At 40.8% G+C, this 20,416-nt stretch overlaps 2 protein-coding genes across 3 annotated transcripts; both read right to left on the bottom strand.

The window, feature by feature from the left end:
• Positions 1 to 24: 24 nt before the first annotated feature.
• Positions 25 to 5,313, bottom strand: cnot7 (CCR4-NOT transcription complex, subunit 7). 2 transcript variants are annotated; one of them, XM_062426275.1, is made up of 7 exons: positions 5,159 to 5,313; positions 4,382 to 4,505; positions 4,098 to 4,291; positions 3,538 to 3,699; positions 2,091 to 2,235; positions 1,863 to 1,973; positions 25 to 1,728 (listed from the first exon to the last, which is right to left on the bottom strand). In XM_062426275.1, the coding sequence occupies exons 2-7, from the start codon at positions 4,496 to 4,498 to the stop codon at positions 1,597 to 1,599; spliced, it is 861 nt and encodes a 286-aa protein (XP_062282259.1). In that variant the 5' UTR covers positions 4,499 to 4,505; positions 5,159 to 5,313; the 3' UTR covers positions 25 to 1,596. The 2 variants fall into 2 exon arrangements, with proteins under 2 accessions (XP_062282259.1, XP_062282258.1); XM_062426274.1 differs by having other exon boundaries at positions 4,382 to 5,313.
• A 1,587-nt stretch (positions 5,314 to 6,900) lies between these two features.
• Positions 6,901 to 18,869, bottom strand: mtmr7a (myotubularin related protein 7a). Its single transcript, XM_062425309.1, has 14 exons — positions 18,703 to 18,869; positions 18,257 to 18,379; positions 17,870 to 18,032; positions 17,542 to 17,699; positions 17,318 to 17,446; positions 15,495 to 15,629; positions 15,188 to 15,320; positions 12,415 to 12,524; positions 10,341 to 10,466; positions 9,878 to 9,927; positions 9,592 to 9,792; positions 9,227 to 9,361; positions 8,935 to 9,061; positions 6,901 to 8,845 (listed from the first exon to the last, which is right to left on the bottom strand). The coding sequence occupies exons 1-14, from the start codon at positions 18,724 to 18,726 to the stop codon at positions 8,504 to 8,506; spliced, it is 1,956 nt and encodes a 651-aa protein (XP_062281293.1). The 5' UTR covers positions 18,727 to 18,869; the 3' UTR covers positions 6,901 to 8,503.
• Between the last annotated feature and the right edge of the window lie 1,547 nt (positions 18,870 to 20,416).

Below are 20,416 nucleotides of genomic sequence, written 5' to 3'. Positions count from 1 at the left end.
AGTCAATGAAGACAAGCATTTTATGGTAGAAAAGTTTCAAGCCTTTATTTACAAAATAATCTAAAAACAATCCTCTTTTATATTGCATATACTTTTTTAAAACTCTTTTACAGTGTGAGAGATGTTCCGCAGAAACAAAAAAAAGATATCAGTTATCAGTATCTGACGCCGAGGGAGGTTAATAAGTTGTGAACCTACACTTCAACACACACCTATGGAAGTTCTGGATACTATTCAACAACACAGCATTTATTCAAACGTTTTAGTACATGCGGCTCTTCTACGCAGCATGAATGAACTGGAAAGCAATACAAGAAGAAAAGAAGTTGCACAAAAAATGTCATTCAAAGGCCAGAACTACAAGTCAAATGAACTCCACCGAAACAAAGATGTTAAAATAATTTTTTTCCCCAATGAATAAAAGTTTTGTTTGTTTTTATTACAACACTAAAACTCTACAAAACCTTCATTTTAATAAAAAAAAAAAAAAGAACATTTACTCTCAACAGAGTAGTTTAAAGTAACCTCAGCTTGTCCTACAGCAGGCGAGTGTTTCTATACTTTTTAATTGTTTCTTCAGGTCTGTTGAATATGACGCCCGGTTGAAATCAGCCCAAGACTGTATAGAGATGTGGTGCATCTGTGTTCATGTGTGCTTGACTCAATGAGGGCATTTACAGGTACAAATAATCAATGCTTACATTAGCTGAAGCATTCTTCCATAAGTATGACATGGTGTGATATACATGTTTGTATGCAACTATTCTGATCATTATCATGAATGCAGACAGGAAAACCAATACAACAGAGGACGTGGTGTTCACTTAATTCTACATCCCATCTATAAGCAGCTAGAGGCCTCTAGAGCTTATTTAGGTCTTTACGAACATCATTGTTATATGAAAAAACTCAACAAAAACTAACTGAAAGCTCCCTTTCTCATTATCAGACGAGGAATCCAAGAAACAACTGAGGAAGACCACGACCTGTGGTGTCTCAGTGTTGACTGGGGCATCTAGTGTCAGATAACCAGCACAATAAATTAAAAGTTTAAAAGATAAAGATGCAGCTAATATTAAGGCTGAGCATGGTGAAAGCGGTCTTTGTGGTAGTAAAGGTTTACATGTTCACTATGTAACATGGGAACGTAGAGAAGGCAACAAAGAGGAGAGACACACACCAGAAACATTTTCAGCTTTCTATATAAAATCAGGTTAGAGCTTTAAAGTGCAAAACGTTTCTACAGAACATTTTAGGAAAACTAAAATCCCATCTCTTTCAAGCATGTTAAATGTAACTGAACCAACCAGAGAGTCTACGCTGCTTCGTAGGAATAAAACACTAAACCCACACAGGCGCACTGGCGTTATGTGTGAAGACAGCTGCGAGATCCCCCCCCCCCCCTCCCCTCCCCCCTATTGACCATCATTATATTCAGTTGTCTAAGGTGAGCAGAACCTATGAGAAACAGCTTGCTAAACGATGCGTGTATGTTTTATGTTCTTCCGTTGTTGTCATCCAGATGTCGATGCTTGGCTTCAGCGCCGCGCTGATTGTGGATGCGTAACCACCGGATGGGAGAGTTTCAGAGTGATGTCACGACTGCTGCTTGTTAGCCTCCTCTTCGTAAGCGTTCCCTGTTCCGTTCTGGACGTAGGCGGAGCCGGAGCCGAGCCCGTACAAGTGACCACAGTACTTTGCATCGTCGATATGATCCTCAAAGAACATCTGTGGGAAACATACACAGTACAGGATGCTGAGAACAGGCATTTACACGTTCATTAAATAGCAAATTCACATCATGGAAACAATCAGAATTCGTAAGTTTATCCTTAAAAAACATATTGTACCCATTTTCCTACCTCTCTCATCTTGAAGAAAGCCATGCCTGTGAGTAAAGAGTCAGAGCCGGCCTGATGCTGCGGGCCGATCCTCTCCAGTTCCAGCTGTTCAGCAACTTCCTGCAGTCCCCCCTGAAAACAAAAACATAGCCATCCACTCAACGTCTACTCTCTGAGTCAAAGTCCAGCCTGAGGGTAACATATCAGGATGTGAAATAAAACAGCAACTGGAATCATTTTTTAAAGTACCTTCAGGTTTTTGCAGCTCTTCATGAGGTACTTGACGTCATAAATGACCGGAAAGTACAAGCGAAGAATCTCAAAGAAGTCCACCTCCTCCTCAGGCAGGTTAGCGTTGGACAGAATCTTGATCAGGTATCCGAAGTCATAGCCACTGCAACACACACACACACACACACACACACACACACACACACAAACACACACGTGCACGCGCACACAAACACACAAATACAAGTTTACTGTGTTATCAAAGTGCACACCCCAGCAGCCTTCTTGAGATTCTGACACATTTTTTTGTGATTTTGTCAAGAATCAAGAACTGGCTGATTGGATTCCTTTATGTCACGCCTGCACCTGTCAGATACACAACTTAGATACAGATACAGGCCAAATAATGCCACTGCATCATCCCAAGAAGACTTTGTGACGTGGAACTGCTCTTTACAACACTCGAATTACACTGATTCACGACAGACCGATTACAAACAAAAGCAAATGAAATTAAAACTGAATACAACAAACAAGGTTAAAAAAAATACAATAAGACATGTAAACAAAAGTAACTTCACAATAAAACCTGTTTAAAAAAGTGAATTCAAAAGTACCTGAAAGAGGCGACAGTGATGTTTCAAACCTAAGCTTTGTTTATTTTCCAAAGCCTGGGTTATCTTTAGCCTCAGTTTGCCATGGAGACACAGTGGGAAACTGAGTACGAAATGAAGATGTTAAGCAGCAGATTGTAGTTCGCTAGTGACCAATAAGACAATAAATATGTTTGTTAGTGTTGGAACAAAAACTTTAATGCAAATCTTAACAGAATGTGTTGATCTTTTAAAATGTTTACGAGGAAATAATGGTTTCTTGTTCTGCGTAACATCTTACCTCTTATACAAAAAAAAAAAGTTTGGGCAGCTAATCGTCATCACAAACAGTTTATTATGCGTTTAACGCACTGATGTCTGAATAGAAATGTGATATTTCTCACCTTCTTTTATCTGAATTTGATGTTTGTTTGTTATCTAACTGAAGCAGTATACTAAGAAATATGCTCGGAGCGGTTCATGGATATGATGACTCATACCCAGTAATTTAAACACGTTATAAATGATTGCCATATCATACAGAAGGATCTAAATTTCAAATTGTAACTATCATTTCAATCTGAGTATTGTTATGGTGCTACAACTATCACTCATCTGTGTTTCTCATTACCTTTACCGCAAACTGTAAAAACAAGGAGCAAAAATAAACGTTAAGCACTTGAACCAATTGAACAAATTGAATGAACAAACTTTCAGTCATTTCAAATATATTCGAGTCATCCTTCCTCAAATGATGTGGACACAGAGGAGATATGAGTCATGATGCTACGCCGTCATCTACCAGACAGCGGCCTCGATTCAAACGTAACTGGCTGCATTAAATATAGCTGCTGACTTCAAAGGCGGGATACCTGTGGAACGACAGCCACTTGACCCCGTCGCAGAGCACCACTCCCGATGTCATCAGCAGCTCGGCGAAGTACAGCGTCTCGATGCCTTCGTCCTCGTGCTTCTTGAACTGAATCCCTGAAGTGGTCAGGAGCTCAATGGAGTCCTGTGCGTACATATCCTCTCTGAGGAGAAAGAACAGCACTGACGTCTCATTATTATTATGAGACACGCAAAAGACAGTCCAGTCAGAATGAGATTGTTAATTAAGTATCATTATTGTATAAAAATAGTCTGAATTTTGGATTGAAAGTTCAAAATGTTGCCCTTAAACTAAATGTGTCTCATCTGCGCTTGCTGTAGGAGTCTTCTCTTGCCACTGCCGCCATAAAGTGAACAAATCAAGCCAATTCTAATTAGACACATAAACAGACCAGACAAGCTGCACTAGACGCTGTGAAGCTAGAACCATTAGCTGCCTGTTAACTGTAAATAATGTCAGGACACAAAGGGGTTATGCATCTGAACAAGAAAGCAATCAAGCAAGAAAATGAAAGAGTGCGAGATGCATGAAAAGTCTTACGTGAGGTTAAACTTAAAATTGAACTGCCATGTTGATGTTCCTGGAGGGTATTCCCCTTGTTCATTCATAAACGTGAGGCCCAGCTGGATTATCTTGAGCAAATCCACATTGCAGCGCAGTAACTGGTACTGATAATCGGCGTTGCTTCTGAACTCTCCAATCGGTCTGGCTACTACACCTGGAAACTCTGTGTCCTGCAAAGAGAAAACTCGTCACGCATTAAGGAAATCCACCTCAGTGTTTTTTCTCATCTCTGTGTCAACGTCTCTCTGAGCATCACCCACCATAGCAATGTAGTTGTATTTTCGGATGACATGTCGTATCCTTTTCAGCTCTTCCTCCAAGTTGTTAGCCCACACCTCACATATTCTTTGGCTGTGATCCACAGTAGCTGCGGGCATAGTGCCACTTCAACATGCAAACACAAAGATGCAAAAACAAATGGAAAGAGAGAAAGAAAGAGTAGTTTCAAGTAAACAGCTGCTTTATAGTCCTGCCTTGGCATGCAGACTTGTGACAGGTATTGGGGCATGATCCCTGCATATCCAAGAAATCCTGTTAAATCATAATATGAACTGCAAAACACACAACCTGATCACAAATCACAAAGATCACAGTGTCAGCTTCAGCACTGGGAAGCTAAGTGAGTCTCAGAGCGAGTTTGAGCTTTATGACACCTGAACTTAAGCACTTTAAAAGATAAATGAATAAGTTATATGAAAGCAGACACACAGTGGGAGCAGCAGCTGTCTACTCAAAGTAATATATGAAGGACGAGCCCGGCCAGCTGCTGTTAACATGAACATTAGCTCGTCAGCAGCACTTTGGGCCAGCTAGGTTGATTGTAGCGGCTAACCGGCTGCACACTTAGCACTTAGTTAACGTGGGCAGGACAGGTGTGTTCAGTTTCAGCACAGCTCTCAGGTAGACACCGGTCTCGACAGATAAACAGGAGTGTATGCACACCAAGAAAGAGGCGAGTATCTAGCAGCACACACACACACTCTTTCTCTCTGTGCCACTTTGATACTGCAAAGCTCACTGTAGCTTCGGTAACTTACCGTTCCCCAAACCGGGCGGGTGTGTTTTAAGCGTGTACTATCTGAAAACTGTTAGTTTGACCTACGCTATTGTGTCAGGGGGGTTTCCGCTAACTTTTAAATAGTTTATATTCAGTATTGTATCGATGTCAACCTGCGGCTGCCATCATAGCCGAGCCTACCACACGACGTCATCACGTAAAGCAGGAAAACGTCATGTGCGCGTGTATGCGTGCGGCACAAACGTGCTGTCTGCTGCTTCTATTTCAATACTTTTGATAATTAAAAAATAATTTTTACATTCAGAGAAAATGCTTAAATTGGAGTTTTTTGTCCAAAAAAACTGCCACATTTGAGAAATGATCAAAAATGTAATTGAATCTTCATGAGAAACATTGGAGCATTTTTCTGGAGCATTACATTTGAGCACTATGACATTTGTTTTCACTAATAATAGTTACAAACAAAGGAGGATTCATTGTTGATGGAGTAAAATTGCCTTTGTAAGCAGTTGAACCAGAAGGCAGATAGTGGTCCGAATCACAGAGCGGCTCTGCTGGTGCTGGCAGGGCTTTATAGGGCCTGGCTCCAGGCCAGTACAGCTGGACAGATGTTCATTGAGACAGGATTCACTTCCATTGAGTGAATCTGACTGATAATGCCATACAATCTGGTACTAGCTAACTTACTCTTACCGCTCAACACTTGAGAGTCTTTTGTAGTTTGCAGCTCATTCTACATATGCATGAATGATTCTGTATAATGATAAAAAGTGAAAGTGAGGGACACACCTTGAGTGTCAAAAATGTGTGGTGGGTCATTCTCAAGATGCCAGATTGTGCAACTCACTTATCAACAGTGGTAGAAGAAGTATTCAGATCCTTTACTAAAAGTACCAATACAGCAATGTAAAAGTACTCCATTACAAGTCCTTCATGAAAAATCCTAAGGTAAAGTATATCAGCTCGATGTAGTTAAAGAATTACAGTAAAAGTAGTGTTTTGGTCCTTCTGACTGATACATTATTATATATGACATCATTAGATTATTAATACTGAAGCATCAGTGTGCAAGCAGCATGTTACTGTAGTAGCTGCTGGAGATGGAGCTATTATATAACTTGGTCCGGTGGTTCCCAACCTAGGGGTCGGGCCCCTCTAAAGGGTCACCAGATAAATCTGAGGGGTCATGAGATGATTAATGGGAGAGGAAAGACAATATTTCCCTCTGAAATGTAGTGGAGTGGAAGTATAAAGAAGCATCAAATGTAAATACTCAAGTAAAGTACTATCACCTCAAAAAAGCACCTGAGTAAATATATCTGCTTATCAGAGTTTGTTTGACAAATATCTGAAAAGCCTAGACTTTGCTGACTACTGTACTGCACTGGAAAAACAAATTCTGGGTAACATTTCAAGTGTGTTTTCACTTACCTGTAGCAGTAACTGGCCTGCAGATAGCGTAGGTTTTATTTTCCTGTTGCATGTGATATTAGTTAGATTTCTGTCGCCACCCCAATACAATGAAGGCGGGGAGCCTTTCCAGAAAATCCACAAAACTAAACATAATGTCAACAGTTTTTATTAGAGCTACTTTCTTCCAAACCAATAGTGTGTTGAGTTGAAGGGACTAATCCCTGAAATGAATCTAAAATATAGGGCAAATTAAACCAAAGATATAAAAGCTCAAAATTAATCAGGAGTTAATAAAAAAACAGACATGGACAGTAATGCATTTATTTATTTCACAGGTAAATGACAATTACACATTTAGATAAGTTGGACAATTTTGGCTTTTGTTCCACAACAGAAAAAACAGAAATATGAAGCGCTTTCTTTTATACAAGGTTAAAATTCTTTATAACCTGGCTTTTTAGACACTCTGATACAAATAAAACAACATGCGTTAAAGCAAGATTACAGTAGTCAAAAAAAAGTACAAAAATATCTTAACATGCTTTGCTTAATAATAGGTGCAATGTTCATTTGCAATTTTATATTAGGCCTAATTTTATAGATAACATAGATTTATAGATATATTGTTCTGGAGAAGATGGCACAAATATTTAAAATAATCAGTCAGTAATCTCCTGCCCTAAGAAACAGTGTATTCGTGTTCACATGCTCTGGTCTGCTGGTTCTTTACATCCAATCATTCACTCATAACATTATATTTATACCAGCAGACAGTGGATTCCCTTTGATATGATCGTAACAAATCTTGGGATGTAAATGTATAACGTTTGCTTGTCTACAGTAAAATAAAGCTTATTTTTCACATCCTTTACCCTGGTGTGATTCACAAGGTGCCAAACATCAGTTATTGTAGTCCAAAACCCAGCTGTGGTCACTGTGGTGTGTTGAGAGAGTTTAGTTTAGTTGTAATATGTCATTTGGGGTTCAAACTTTGCTACATTCGAACTAATTATTGTGTAGAACTGAATTAGTGCTCCTTATTCCAGCCAGACTTACATCCTGCACCCGGACTGCCTCTGAAGAGCAGCGACCACACAGTGTGATGACATTAAAAACAAGTGTTAGACAAAAATATCCCTTTAGTTCATCCATTTGCTGTTTTATCTTTTTCAGTGTTTGATCTGTTTGGTTGTGTTCTAATTTCCCTCTCTGTTAATTCATTTTATAGTCTCTCAGATCAATGAAGCTGAAATTGCGTTGATTTGTTCTCTTTGGTGCTTTGCTGATCGTCTCATGTCGCTTTGAAAACTTGCATATCAAAGTGCCGTCTCTGTTCTTTTATTGCCGATTCACGCTGGGATTAAAATTTTACTTCTGTAGCCGTCTAACCGTCAAATGCCTGATGAGTAAATTAAATCTATGGAACGGTACAAAGTAGAAACACAAACACTACAATGGCTCACAATTTGTTGAGATGAGTTCATGCACTCACTTTACATGTGCACGGATTTGTTCAGAATTGTTACTAACTTGTTCCTAACTCGTGTAAATTAATAGTAGTTGAGTTTTCAGTAGTATATTAAACTGGTTACTGTGGCCCAGGATGTATTTCACCTGTTTGCAGAGTTTTGGGTTAATTATATTGTCAACAGAGATGACAGTGAATCATATTCAGCTCTTACTTTGAGAACCTTCAATCTATTCATCTGTGTAAGAACTAAAATGTGGTCAGCTACAGCAAACAACTTTGAACTAGTATATGTGGCAATGGGGAGTGTCTGCTACACCACATGCAAACAAAAGTGCAAGTCAGTTGAGTAACCCATATAAGACTTTTCACTGGAGTTAGCCAATAGCCGGGTTACTAGGTGCATGTCAAGGTAGTGTTTGTTCAGTGGCCCTGCGGGTCAAGCTTGTGGCTGCTGCACCTTCCACCAAATGCTACATTTGCTTAGGCAGCAGAGTAAGCGGCCTCATCAGAGTCTGGATCCCTGCCGCTGTCCTCACTGAGGGGTGAACGGCAGCTCAGATCTGCAATCCCAGACTCTGGGTCGCTGCTGTTGGAGTGGTTGGAGTCGGATGTTTTGTTCAAGTCCTGTGGGAAGAGGATCAGGCTGCCCTCTGGTGCTTTAGGCTGACAGGGGCTGCTGGTGAAGAAGCCCCCGGTGTAGTCCTGAGGGGTGTTGGCCAGACCCAGGTCATTACCGAGAGCCCACGCTGTGGGGCTTTTATCAAAAGTGGTTGCTTTCTTGGCGACAATGCACTCCTGCTCCTGCTCCAGTTTAGCGATTTTCTATTGATCATGTAAAATGAATTACATTAATACAGTCATCTTTTAAGAGCCACTGTTGCAATATTTACATTCTTTCAGTCTTGTCCTACCTGTTTGTGTGAGGCCAGCTGCTCCTCTAACTGCTGCGTCTCCTCTTGGATGGCCCTCAGGTAATCTGCTACAGACTGTCGAGGATGCATCCCACGGTCAAAACGGTTGTACAGCCCTCTCCAAAATCTGAACAAAGCAAGAATGTCTCAAATCTGACATGAACACACCTCAAACACTGATTCTTTCCTTTGATTCATTTACACATTAAATGGATGTTCAGAAATATACTGTATATGTGTACAGGACTTAAAAGTCAGTTGTCTGCTTTAGTTGCTGTTTGTGAGAATGTACTTAAAACAGTAGGGGGCAGTAGATGGCCGGAGGAGCCCCTGTGTCTGGCTGTGGTTTGGTCTGTACATAGGGTTGATGTAATCCTCGCGGTTCGTCCACAGATAACTCCACAAGGAATGAGTCCTCTCACGTAACCTGTATGAATGTGAAGAGGGACAGGGAACATTAAAATATAGAAAGTATAATGAGCTTTTGATGAAAGTTACTGATTTGGAATAATCTATTTTCTTCTAAGTATAAAGTTGTCTTTCCTTGCAGAAGTAATGTAATATACTACTGGCTCTGAATCCTCTCAGAGTGTGACATACATGTCTGAGCTGTGAAAAGGAAAAGAAACTGATGGTGGCTGCAGGTGTAAATCTCACCCCAGCTCTATCCTCTCCCGCTGGTTGTTGCCAATGAAGTTGCTATACTGGCAGGAGTAGATGTGGCTGTGAATTGTGATGAGGAACCTCTCGTTGAACTCAAAGGCACAGGGGAACTGCTCCATCAGCTGCCACACGCACTCCAGTAACTGATCGATGATGGGAGACACCTCTTTAGGGTCTCCTACCTGGTGATTGCATCTGGAGAGGAGGCGAGGACAGTTAAGATTAAAACAAAAACATCTAAAAGTGTAGATGCTATGAGACTAATGTTTCAGAGTCAAACCTGTGAGAGAACTTGTGTCCGAATGAGATCCAGTCTTTCTCGATGAGAACCTGAGTGCAAAAAAAGATATTCATGCACTGAAACAGAGGTATGATTATAATTTTGGGAATTTTGAACTTGTGATTAAAGGTTCAGACATGATGCAGAGTTAATCCCCGCAGAACATCTGAACCTCTTCACCCCCTGTGTGGGGTCATTCTCCTCTGACTTCAGGACCAATTCCCAAAAGCGGATCACTCTTATTATATTTATTTTCCACAGTGGCTCTTGGAGGATTCCACGTTAGCCTGAGCGGATCCTTGTGAGCACAGCATGGACTACCATCAGCTGAAGCCAGAATGTAAGTAGATATATTCATATGATACGGAGAGTGCCAGAGGGGTGTGTGACATTCACAGTGCTACTTCAGAGATGTAATCCCACACTGCAAAATAAACACAAAGGCAAAGGTTCAGTATCTTACCATGAGTCCTCTGAGGGTCCTGTAGTAGGGATCCAGCAGCACGGAGGCCACCGAACACACCTGAGCCGTACGGTCCCAACCATCTGAACAGTGAACCAGGACGCTGACACCCTCCTCTGCAACAGCCTGCACAAACCAACACGATTAGTTGATTAATTGATTAATTGATTAGTCGATCAACAGGAAATCTCATATGAGGAACTTAAGCTTTTTTTTAGTCATACATGATAGTAATACGGCTATCTTTGGATTTTGGACTGTTGATCAGACAAAACATTAAATATGAGACGTCACATTGGGCTTCAAGAAATTATTTCTATTTTTTATGCCAAAATAATTGCTAGTTGATAGCGAAATATATTTAGAAACACACTGTTGTCAAAAAACAAATTCATGGAGATTGAGATGGAGATATTTGGTAGATGGAGATTTATAAACGGCATAAATTGTAGTAAAGGGAGTGAATCTTTCTAAAAGTCATAACAAATGTCTGACAGATGAATGTGGTATGTGCTTCTCATGGATTTTAGCTTAATGTCAGTGAAACGTTTGGCTTTGTTTCACTTTGACTCCGACACTAAAATACTAAATAATAATAATAATAAATAATTTAGATTTATGGTTGTAAAAGCATGTAATTTTTCTCCTGCTGTTTAACTCCACTCAACATAAAAACAACTCATGTGGGTTATGTGCCAAATGAGGTAGATATATAACTATAATATAACTCGTAATGCATAATACATGACAATTGGTGTCAATGACAGTGTCAAGTTCCTGTTTTTATGTTTTATGAGTTCTTCTATGACTTCCTCTTTGAGTTTGGTTCACATGGAAATGAAGTGTACCGAACCTGTTTTTGAGAAGTCTGACACAGTTGGTTATCAGTAATTAAAAGCTTTCAAGTAAACAGCAACTTTGAAACTGTTGGTTACCAAAGAAATTTATGTTCCATGATTTGTACCTTTTAAAAAGAAAAAGCATTCAGCACCTCCAGTCGCCTGCATACAAACACCCTGTCTGTTGGACTGACTGACCCTAACAACAGCCATTCCCCAACCTTAAACATGTACAACCTTAAAGGCCCCCACCACTCAAAAAGACGTTTTTCTTCTCGTCCCTTCAGTGGGATGTTTGAGCTTCATTGTGCAGAATGATATATGTGCTCTGCTTGTTTTCAAACTCATCTGCTGAAGGGGGAAAGTTTCTCTGTGCTCACTTTAAATCAGAGTTTTAAGACGTGTTCATACAAGCATGACTTGTGACATCACAAGTTGGGAGCCAATCACAGTCCAACTGACACAAGTGCAGTGTGGAAACTTGAAGCCCCGAGTATATACTGAGAATGGACTTTGAAAAATATAAGCATCATGTATTCTGAATTTTTCATGGAGGGAACGAGGTAATTGAACTTTTTTTTGGTTAAAAAACCTCATCAGACACATATAATTCCTTTATCGTTATACATTGGTGACGCCTGAGAACAAGTTCTGTCTTTGAAGTGTAATGTATGAGATAAGCAGAGGCAGTTTTATATGATACGTGACCCAGCCAGACGGGATGATCTGGATAACTCAAAGTGACAGTAATATTTAGGAGAGATAAAAAATCACATTCCTCTTCATTGACTAAACATGGTTCAATAAAAAAACCCATAAAGTATAAATGAAAAAAAAAACGGGAAAAAAACAGCCTGACACAGATACGTAGTTTGATGAAGGTAATAAAGTGAAGTTTAAACAGTTTGAGAGATTTGCTGATTCAACTTAATTTTGGCAGCTGTAGTTTCAGGTGCTGTTAAAAAATGTGTTTAATTGTATTGTGTTGTACTGAGAAGTGTTTAAAATACTTTATATACCACATTTATTTTTATGGTGCTAAACTAAAGGATGTATGTTACATTGGCATTGGTTTTAGCGAGGTGGACCTAATGACTGGCAACTTCGTGTCAACAGTACAGACAGACAATATCAACACATTTGCACACAAGCTACAACACACACACACACATACACCTAAGCTAATATTGAGTGCAGTGCTGAAGCAGACAGGGGGGATTAACCTCCAGACTGACCTTGGCGATGAAGATGCCTGCATCCAAAACAGCTTTGATGTGCTTCAGCCAGCCTGAGTTCTCCAGACCCTCCAGGAAGTCTGACATGGAGGGGGAACGCAGCTCGCACACTGTAACCACAACACAGCTGTCTCACTGGCAGGAAACACGGAGCATACCTGATCACTAGACTTTATTAAACCTCACATTCACAATACAGACATAAATTTATGAAGGAATCTGTGCATGGCATGAGAAAAATATGGGACAGTTGAATGGATTGTTTTCAGAGCAGTTTTCCTTTTAATTCTTCAGTGATGGTCAATTTTGACCTCGGTTGATGTTTTCAGCCAGGCTAGCAGCATGCCTCAAAGGATGCCAGTGACAGCCATTCGGTCTGTCCACAACTTTGGTCCAGACTCAAATATCTCAAACACTGCTATATGGATTATCATGACATTTTGTACAGATACTCACAGTTCCCAGGTGATATTTCAAGGATCTAAATGTCTTGACAACAATTGGGTGGATTGCTATAATATATGGTGCAGACGTTTTGCACCAAATGGGATCTAATGGGTCCCAAGTGACATTTTCAGGTATACTTACATGCTGTTTTAATGTGCTGCAGCTGAGCAACTAATTGGCTATCTAGCTTGCTAACTGACTTTAGCGGTGCACTTTTCCTCACTGAATGTTTGATTAGTAAAGCTAATGTGGGTTGTTGTTCAGAGTCTGTTTCATGTATGCATAAAGAGAACTGGAAACGGCATGGAAGTCAGCACCTCATTCGTTCTTATGAAGGTTGCTCAGTGGCGCATGAAGCCAAAAGATCCATTTCCCACCATTAACAAAAATTCCCATACAAATGCAAACTGTGCACACTATGAGCCCAATGTGCCTATAGAACATGTTCACCAGAGACTTCCACTGGCCGAGCCAGCTAACTTCTGGTTTAGCCCTCCACTGACTTAAATTTGACCTTCAAGATGTTATCTGACCAAATTCTGATACAGAACTAAGTCATTTCATGGTGGTTTTGATGCAAAAAAAAATGTAACCACCACTGTTTTCGGCTGCTTCTTTTCCCATGACTGCGTGCAGAAAAAAGGCTTTTAAAGGCCAAGGTGGACCTGAAAGCTGTAATTCCACGGTTTGGCCACTATGTCAAATTGGCTTCAAAGCTTAGTGCACCTCATGGCGGCTGTGGCTCTTGAATTGTGTAGCAGAATGCTACCAGGCTCAGTGTGACTGTTTACTCTGCCTGTCATCTGATGCCACATTATTGCTTTATGAAAGCATTTGCTGTATCAAAATAAGGCTTCCAGCAACGTTAGTGAATTTAAAATGGGAATTTTCCCATTTGGTTTGTTGTTTTTTCTAAAATGAGAATTCAATTGAAACTTTGGTGATCCTTTAATTTTTACTTTAGCACATCCATCAGGTCACATATTCCATTTTTCCTCTGCCGCATTAGTTTATGACCAATTACCTGCAAAACTAATGGCTTTTCCATCAGCCTCAGCTGTACCTTGTGTTTAGCATTAATTAGCAAACGTTAGCATGCTAAATTGCTAAACTAAGATGCCGTAAATTATACATACAGTAATACCTGCTAAACATTAGGATATCAGCATTATCATTATGACGTTAATGTTTAGTTAAAACACCAGTGTGCCTACAGAGCGGCTAGCTTTGCTATAGACTCTTAGTCTTTTACATTCTAAAATATGAATGCAGGATAAAAAAAGCATCCAAACATAACAACAGAGTCAAGGCAAACACTTAAATCTGGTCAATTTCTGCACCATAAAACTTACTGCTGTTTGTTTATATTGTAAAACTGAAACTAAAATATATTTTCTTATCTTCAGGGTTCAATATAAATATTTGTAAGTTCACTGAGGGACAGAGTGACATGAACGAGGCCTATGTTTGATATCTTATTTGCAAAGGACAATTTATCACATTAGCAATCACAATTTAGGCGCACCCTTAGATAACTATGAAAACATGTCCTCACTCCTCACTCATGTGTTCACAGAGGTGACAAAGTGTTTTTCGCTGACACCACATCAGTGTGCTGACCTGTAAGTGTGCTCTGTTGCCACTGATAGGAGAGTGAGCAGGTGAACGAGTTCGTTCAACCTTTGGTTTTATAACACTTTAGAGAGCGGACCTCCACTTAAAAGAAATGTTTGAGTTAATGCTGCCAGGCGGGAGGTCTTCAAATTTTTATTGAAGCATGGAATCGGAGAGAGAGAGTCTGGCTGTCTCTGAAGGGCAAGTGCTGTCTCCAGCATTTAAAGACTTCCCCTGTCCTGCCAGGGGGCAAAGAGTTATCACAACTAAAGAACAGCTATAACTTTTCAGACTTGAAATCACATCATTCTCACGCCCTCAGTCTCTCTTTGGGGGATTAGGTCCCGGATTGTCCACTCCAGGAAACCAAAATAGCTCAGAAATAAAATCCAGATGGATTCAAAGTCTTCCTAGGAGCACCCCTGCACAATACCCAGAAATTCTCCTGTGGGCTCATTTGAGGCCTGATTGCAGCACAGTCCAGCCTGCACGAGTGCATATTAAAGCCACAGGGGCAGCAGGCTGTCCCGCTCTGTTGCAGTAATGTGGAGAAGTAACAGATGATGACAGAAAGTAAACATTTTGTTCCACAAACACTGATATGGTGAAACATTTTTGACGCAGTGATGAATGCTCTACAGCGACTTCCTAATTGTTTCAACAATAAATAAAGTCAGTCTGAGAAGTCATTTCAGGAAGATGTGATAATTACCTTCTAGCATTTTCTGTTGGCTGTTTCTCATGACGTGGATGTTCTCGATGCCGATGAACTGGAATTTAATGTTGGAGTAGTTGTCTTCATTTTCATAGCCTTTTCCTGCAGCTCGATTTGCGATTGCATTCAACTGGGAAAGACATTCAATTAAGTGTTAGAGAAGTATTTTAGACAAATGTCTGTTATATAATATTGATCATGTCTTTTGCTGTGAGTACATCCAGCTGGCAAAACCCTGCATGGAAAATAGAGCCCACCTGAACACACAGTGCAACTTTTCGCAGGCTGTTCACAGAGGTCTCACCTTAGGCCTGGTGTCCACAACATACATGAAGTCGCTGCAGGGATTGGACCTCAAGATGGCCTCCAGCATCTGTTCATCCTCCAGGCAGCGAGCGCTGAAACCTGACAGGGGCTGGCTGCTACGGCAGATGGCAGCCTGGGAGGAGGCAAGAGGAACTCAGGCTTCATACGGGGATGTTAACTCGCCTGACAGTTACAGGAACTTGGTTTTACTTTGCACAGGCATTTAGGACAAGAAATTCCAAAATGTGAGAAGCAGGGTCAGTGCAAATTCACAGTACTTTTTCTTGACTTGCATGTTCAAATTTATAAACTCTAGGCTTTCTCATATTTCCATTTATTAGCCACAAGGGATCGAGATGGGGATTGCTGTGCGATTCCCCCTTCAGGCCGATGAACCAGAGTGGAGCCTCTTTGTACGATCTGAGCTCCACACACACACACCGACACACACACACACGCACACACGCACACGCGCACACGCACACGCACACGCGCACGCGCACGCGCACACACACACACACACACACACACACACACACACATACACATACACATACACATACACATACACATACACATACACATACACATACACATACACACACACACACACACACAAACACACACACACACACACACACACACACACACACACACACACACACACACACACACACACACACACACACACACACACTACCCTGAACCATGGGAAGCTGACCTCACACACATAAAGCACTCCCAACTGTCCAATCAAGGATTGATAGCATGAATGTTGAATGTTCAGACTACGTGGCTCAAATAAAAATGATTGTAGCCAAGTTGTAGAAGCAAGTAATGATTTATACTTTGATTCAGTGACAGAATTGACATACTCCTCTATACCTCAACTGTGTTGTACCAGAAGTAGTTTGTTGAAAGGAAACCCTTAACCCACATTTTGAGCAGGTGAATCTCTGCTGAGCAGGTACAAAACCAGTTTATCCATATTTAGAGAACACACTCAGGACATTTTGGCATACTTGAAACAACAGCCTAAAAAAACTGATTGCAGAACAGACTGTTCTCATACCAACTAAACTTTACACCAAATACAGAATCTGGTGCTACTCCAGTGCCATCAGAGCGTGATTGATTAAATTTTTAAAATATCAGACTCAGTGTCTATAACAAATACAACATTGTGTGTTAAAATGGCTAAAATACTAAATAATATGTGGGCCATGGCAGTAAAACAAAAGCAGTGACTTAAAGGGGAACTATTATGCTTTTCCTCATTTTCAGCCATATATATGATACTAGAATGTCAGATGTTCATATTAAAAGTGTCAAATACTGAGATAAACGTAAGTAGAAGTGATCTGAACACTCTTGATTTTTCTACTTTCAGCACAAGCTGACGTCCAGGTTTTTGAACTGTGATTCATGCAAAGCTACTCTAGTGGAGACCCAGAATTATAGAGCTGGAAATTAACATATTAGGTCCCCCTTTTATGTTTATTTGGGGCGTTTCAGGCTTTCAAAACTCACTTTCCAGCTCACATGTTTCACTGAATAAAACTTTTAACTGCTTGAAAATAAAGGTGGTGTCAAGGATGACCAACAAATGACATAAATGAACTCATGTCATTGTATCTTAATATTGTATTTCTTTTATACATTTCCCACTAAATATCAGCTTCCTACTGTACTGGAATTGGTTCCATCAGTATAGTTACAAAACCTACCTGTTGAGAGACATTACTGACCCTTCATCCCCCTTTAATTAATAGGAGTTGTCATATATGAATCGCACACAAAAAAGGCATGTAGTCAACTTACATGATTTTCTTTGCAGTAGTACGACAGAGTAGGAAATCTGCCTCTGCTCCGGAATTTGGAGCTGCCCACGATGACCGGAGGCGTGGCCGAATCAGGTACAAACAGGTCAGCGGGGTAAGTGTCACTCACCTTTTGAAAATAACAAAACAAAATGACTAAGCAACTGCGATTGTCCATATTAGGATAAAATCATACTACTTTTCTTTAGATGTTGGCTCACTGACTTTGTAGTGACGGTTAACCGGGGACAGTTTCCACAGGGAGTTTGGGAGTCCCATTCTGCTGTACTCAGATTTGAGGTCCAAGAAGTCCCATTCCTGCCGTCTCTCCTCCTCATCGATGTTTGGCTTGAAGGAGAAGCAATACAGCTCCTCGTAACTCTCTGCAAGCCACACACAGGCACATATGTTTGAAGAGCATTATCACTCCGGCCAAAAATAGAGTCTGGACTATTCTGGATTTGATGCCAAAACTAGCAGATTAAAGACAACCCAATATTAGCAGGAAAACATCACCAAATCAATCCTTTGCTGATATCATAACTCAGATGACCTGGCTGGGAGAGGCGCTGCAGGGACAGGTGAACATCGTGGCAGTCCTGCTCTCGGGGGATGACAAAATGAAGGACCTGGAAGTTTTTGCAGTGAATGACCAGAGGACATCCTGAAGCCGTGGCAGCTTGTTTCTCCACACTGGAAACCAAACTGTGAAGCCCCTGATAAGATAAAAAGGAAAGCAAATATAGAGCTGTTATGGCCTGCAAACACATTGTGCAGCATGATGCATGAATCAGTGACGTTTAGTGTTTGGACTGAGCGCAGGTTGTGTCTTGCACTGTATTTGAGACCTTCTGTTGCTGTGACACATGCCAGTACATTACTGTACAACAAAAAAATGATTTGTTTTTTCAATCCTACAGTGCATCCAGCTGGCGCCTACCCAGGTCTCATTGCGCACTCCGGCCTCATTCTCTACAAAGATGGTGTGTGTGGCTGTCAGGTAGAGGGTGCCCACCCTACTTCTTCTGGGGGAGATCTTGTCCAGCAGCTTCACATTCTCCACCTGGAGGAGGGAGAGAACAGACATCAGCAAACAGACTCATGCTCAACACATGACCACCTACTCATATGGTTGTGACACAGCTGTACATGTGTGTAAACTGCACTGATACACAAACAAACTGATGCAGCTGATTAGCAGCAGGAGGATCTTGCTGCCTACGTGGCCGACACGGCTCACGCCCTTTAAACTGGGCCTATATGTTTGCCTGATCATCTGAATCAAAGCTCTGCGTTAACTGTGTTTGCACATGGCGGTTTGTGTTGAAGTGTCACTGGAGGTACAGTGCGGAAATGTAGAATCACTGCAATCAGCTCCGCGGTTACCTTTGGTAGTCGGATGTGCTCCATCAGCAGCTGAGAGAAGAGCCGCAGCTTCCTGCGACCACTGAGCCGGTCACACGACTAACACTGACAGTATTAGTATTACAGCAGTGTTAAAATATGCTGTAGGTTATATTAAATGGTTAAGATAGTTCGTCAGTGCCGCTCAGGTAAACTCTGCCATTACATTGTCTGCGCTGGCGTCAACAGAGCCACACCGCTGGGTCCTAAAGCCCGCCAAGTGCACAGCTGAGGCCTCAATAACAAGTTAAAGAGCATATTAGGATGTGATCAACGATAGTGAATGTTGACCACGAAAAAGTAGGTCAATTGAAGACATCTACTGAACTCAAGTCAACGAGGAGGTTAAGTTGTTCAACTGTACATGCTCAGCAAATTCCATATAATGGCCAATATAGTGGTTTATTGTAAAGTAAGGTGGCATTAGATTGAACTGATGATGAAGAATGGTTTGCAGCTATAACATAAAAATAAAAACAATTTTCACTTGGGATGACAGGTGAATGTGGTGATGGCGCTGGACAGACTTGATCCACCAGTCTATTACAGTTGTTTTTTAAGAGCCAGTTATTGTTGGAGGCCCCACATCAAATGCAATAAAGATGTCTTCATTAGAAGTACAGCGCTTAAAAGCCCCTGGTGGAGATTCATGTTAGGTTAAACCAAAACTGAAAAAATATCCCAATAGCCTTATTTCACTGAGAACATTTTGAGTTGACACAGTGGAAAAACAACAGGTATAAGTAATAAGACTGCTGAATTCCCTTTAGCTGCTTCAGGTTCAGGGTCCTGGCAATGTGCCTGCTGGCTCACTGTCACACTGTCATGGTTTACTTAGACACTTGAATGAAACTAACTGAGCCATGTTTAATGTCATTAATAACACCTGTGAAAGGCCTGTCACTGAAACTTATCATTCACAACAAGTATAACAAAGCTCAACAGAAGCATGTTGGACAAGTAAATCTGTCTGTACACGCCCACACTGAGAGGAGGCGTAATCAGGCAACGTGAGTGAAAACACCTGTGTAAGTACACCATAGGTGTGCAGTGCTTATGTAAGGCCAACCTTTAGGCCTCAAACAAGTCTATCTTTTTTGTGAAGGTGCCAAATTTGATTCACTTCAGTTTAAGAGCACAGTCAAGACTAATATCAAAATATATATTTGTGCAACCAGCCCAAGACATTTAGGGATGTGTTGTAAAAGTAGGCCAGCAGACAGTTTAAATGCTATTTAAAGGCTGAATGTGTAGGGTGCAGTAGATGCCGTCACTCAGCTTAAAACATCAGTAGTTTGTTTAAGTCATTTTTGCACTGCTAAACAGACTGTGAAGCTATTTTAAGAAGCTCCCCAGTGCAGATGCGTTCCATATGAGTTAAAGCTGGATTAGTAAACTACTGTGCACCCACACTGAGCTGTGTTATCAAGTTTATCAAGGTTTTTTTTTTGTTGATACCTTAACATTTTTCAAATGTATTTTAATATTTGGCAGTATTATGCACATCACCCGGCACTTAAGCCATCTGTTGCAGGAAAGCAGAGTAGAAAAACAATAAAAGTAGTTAGTTAAACTAAGCAGAAGTGATTGACTTACTGACGCCTGGCAGGCTTGCTGCACGCCTTCTCTTACTGCTCTGCATTCATGCATGAGGAACCAAAAAAAGCTCGACTGTCTAGTGGTTATAAAAAACAAC

Source organism: Scomber scombrus, chromosome 9 (genome assembly GCF_963691925.1).
Source record: "Scomber scombrus chromosome 9, fScoSco1.1, whole genome shotgun sequence".
Classification (NCBI taxonomy): domain Eukaryota; kingdom Metazoa; phylum Chordata; class Actinopteri; order Scombriformes; family Scombridae; genus Scomber; species Scomber scombrus.
This window is presented reverse-complemented; position numbering and strand designations above follow the sequence as displayed.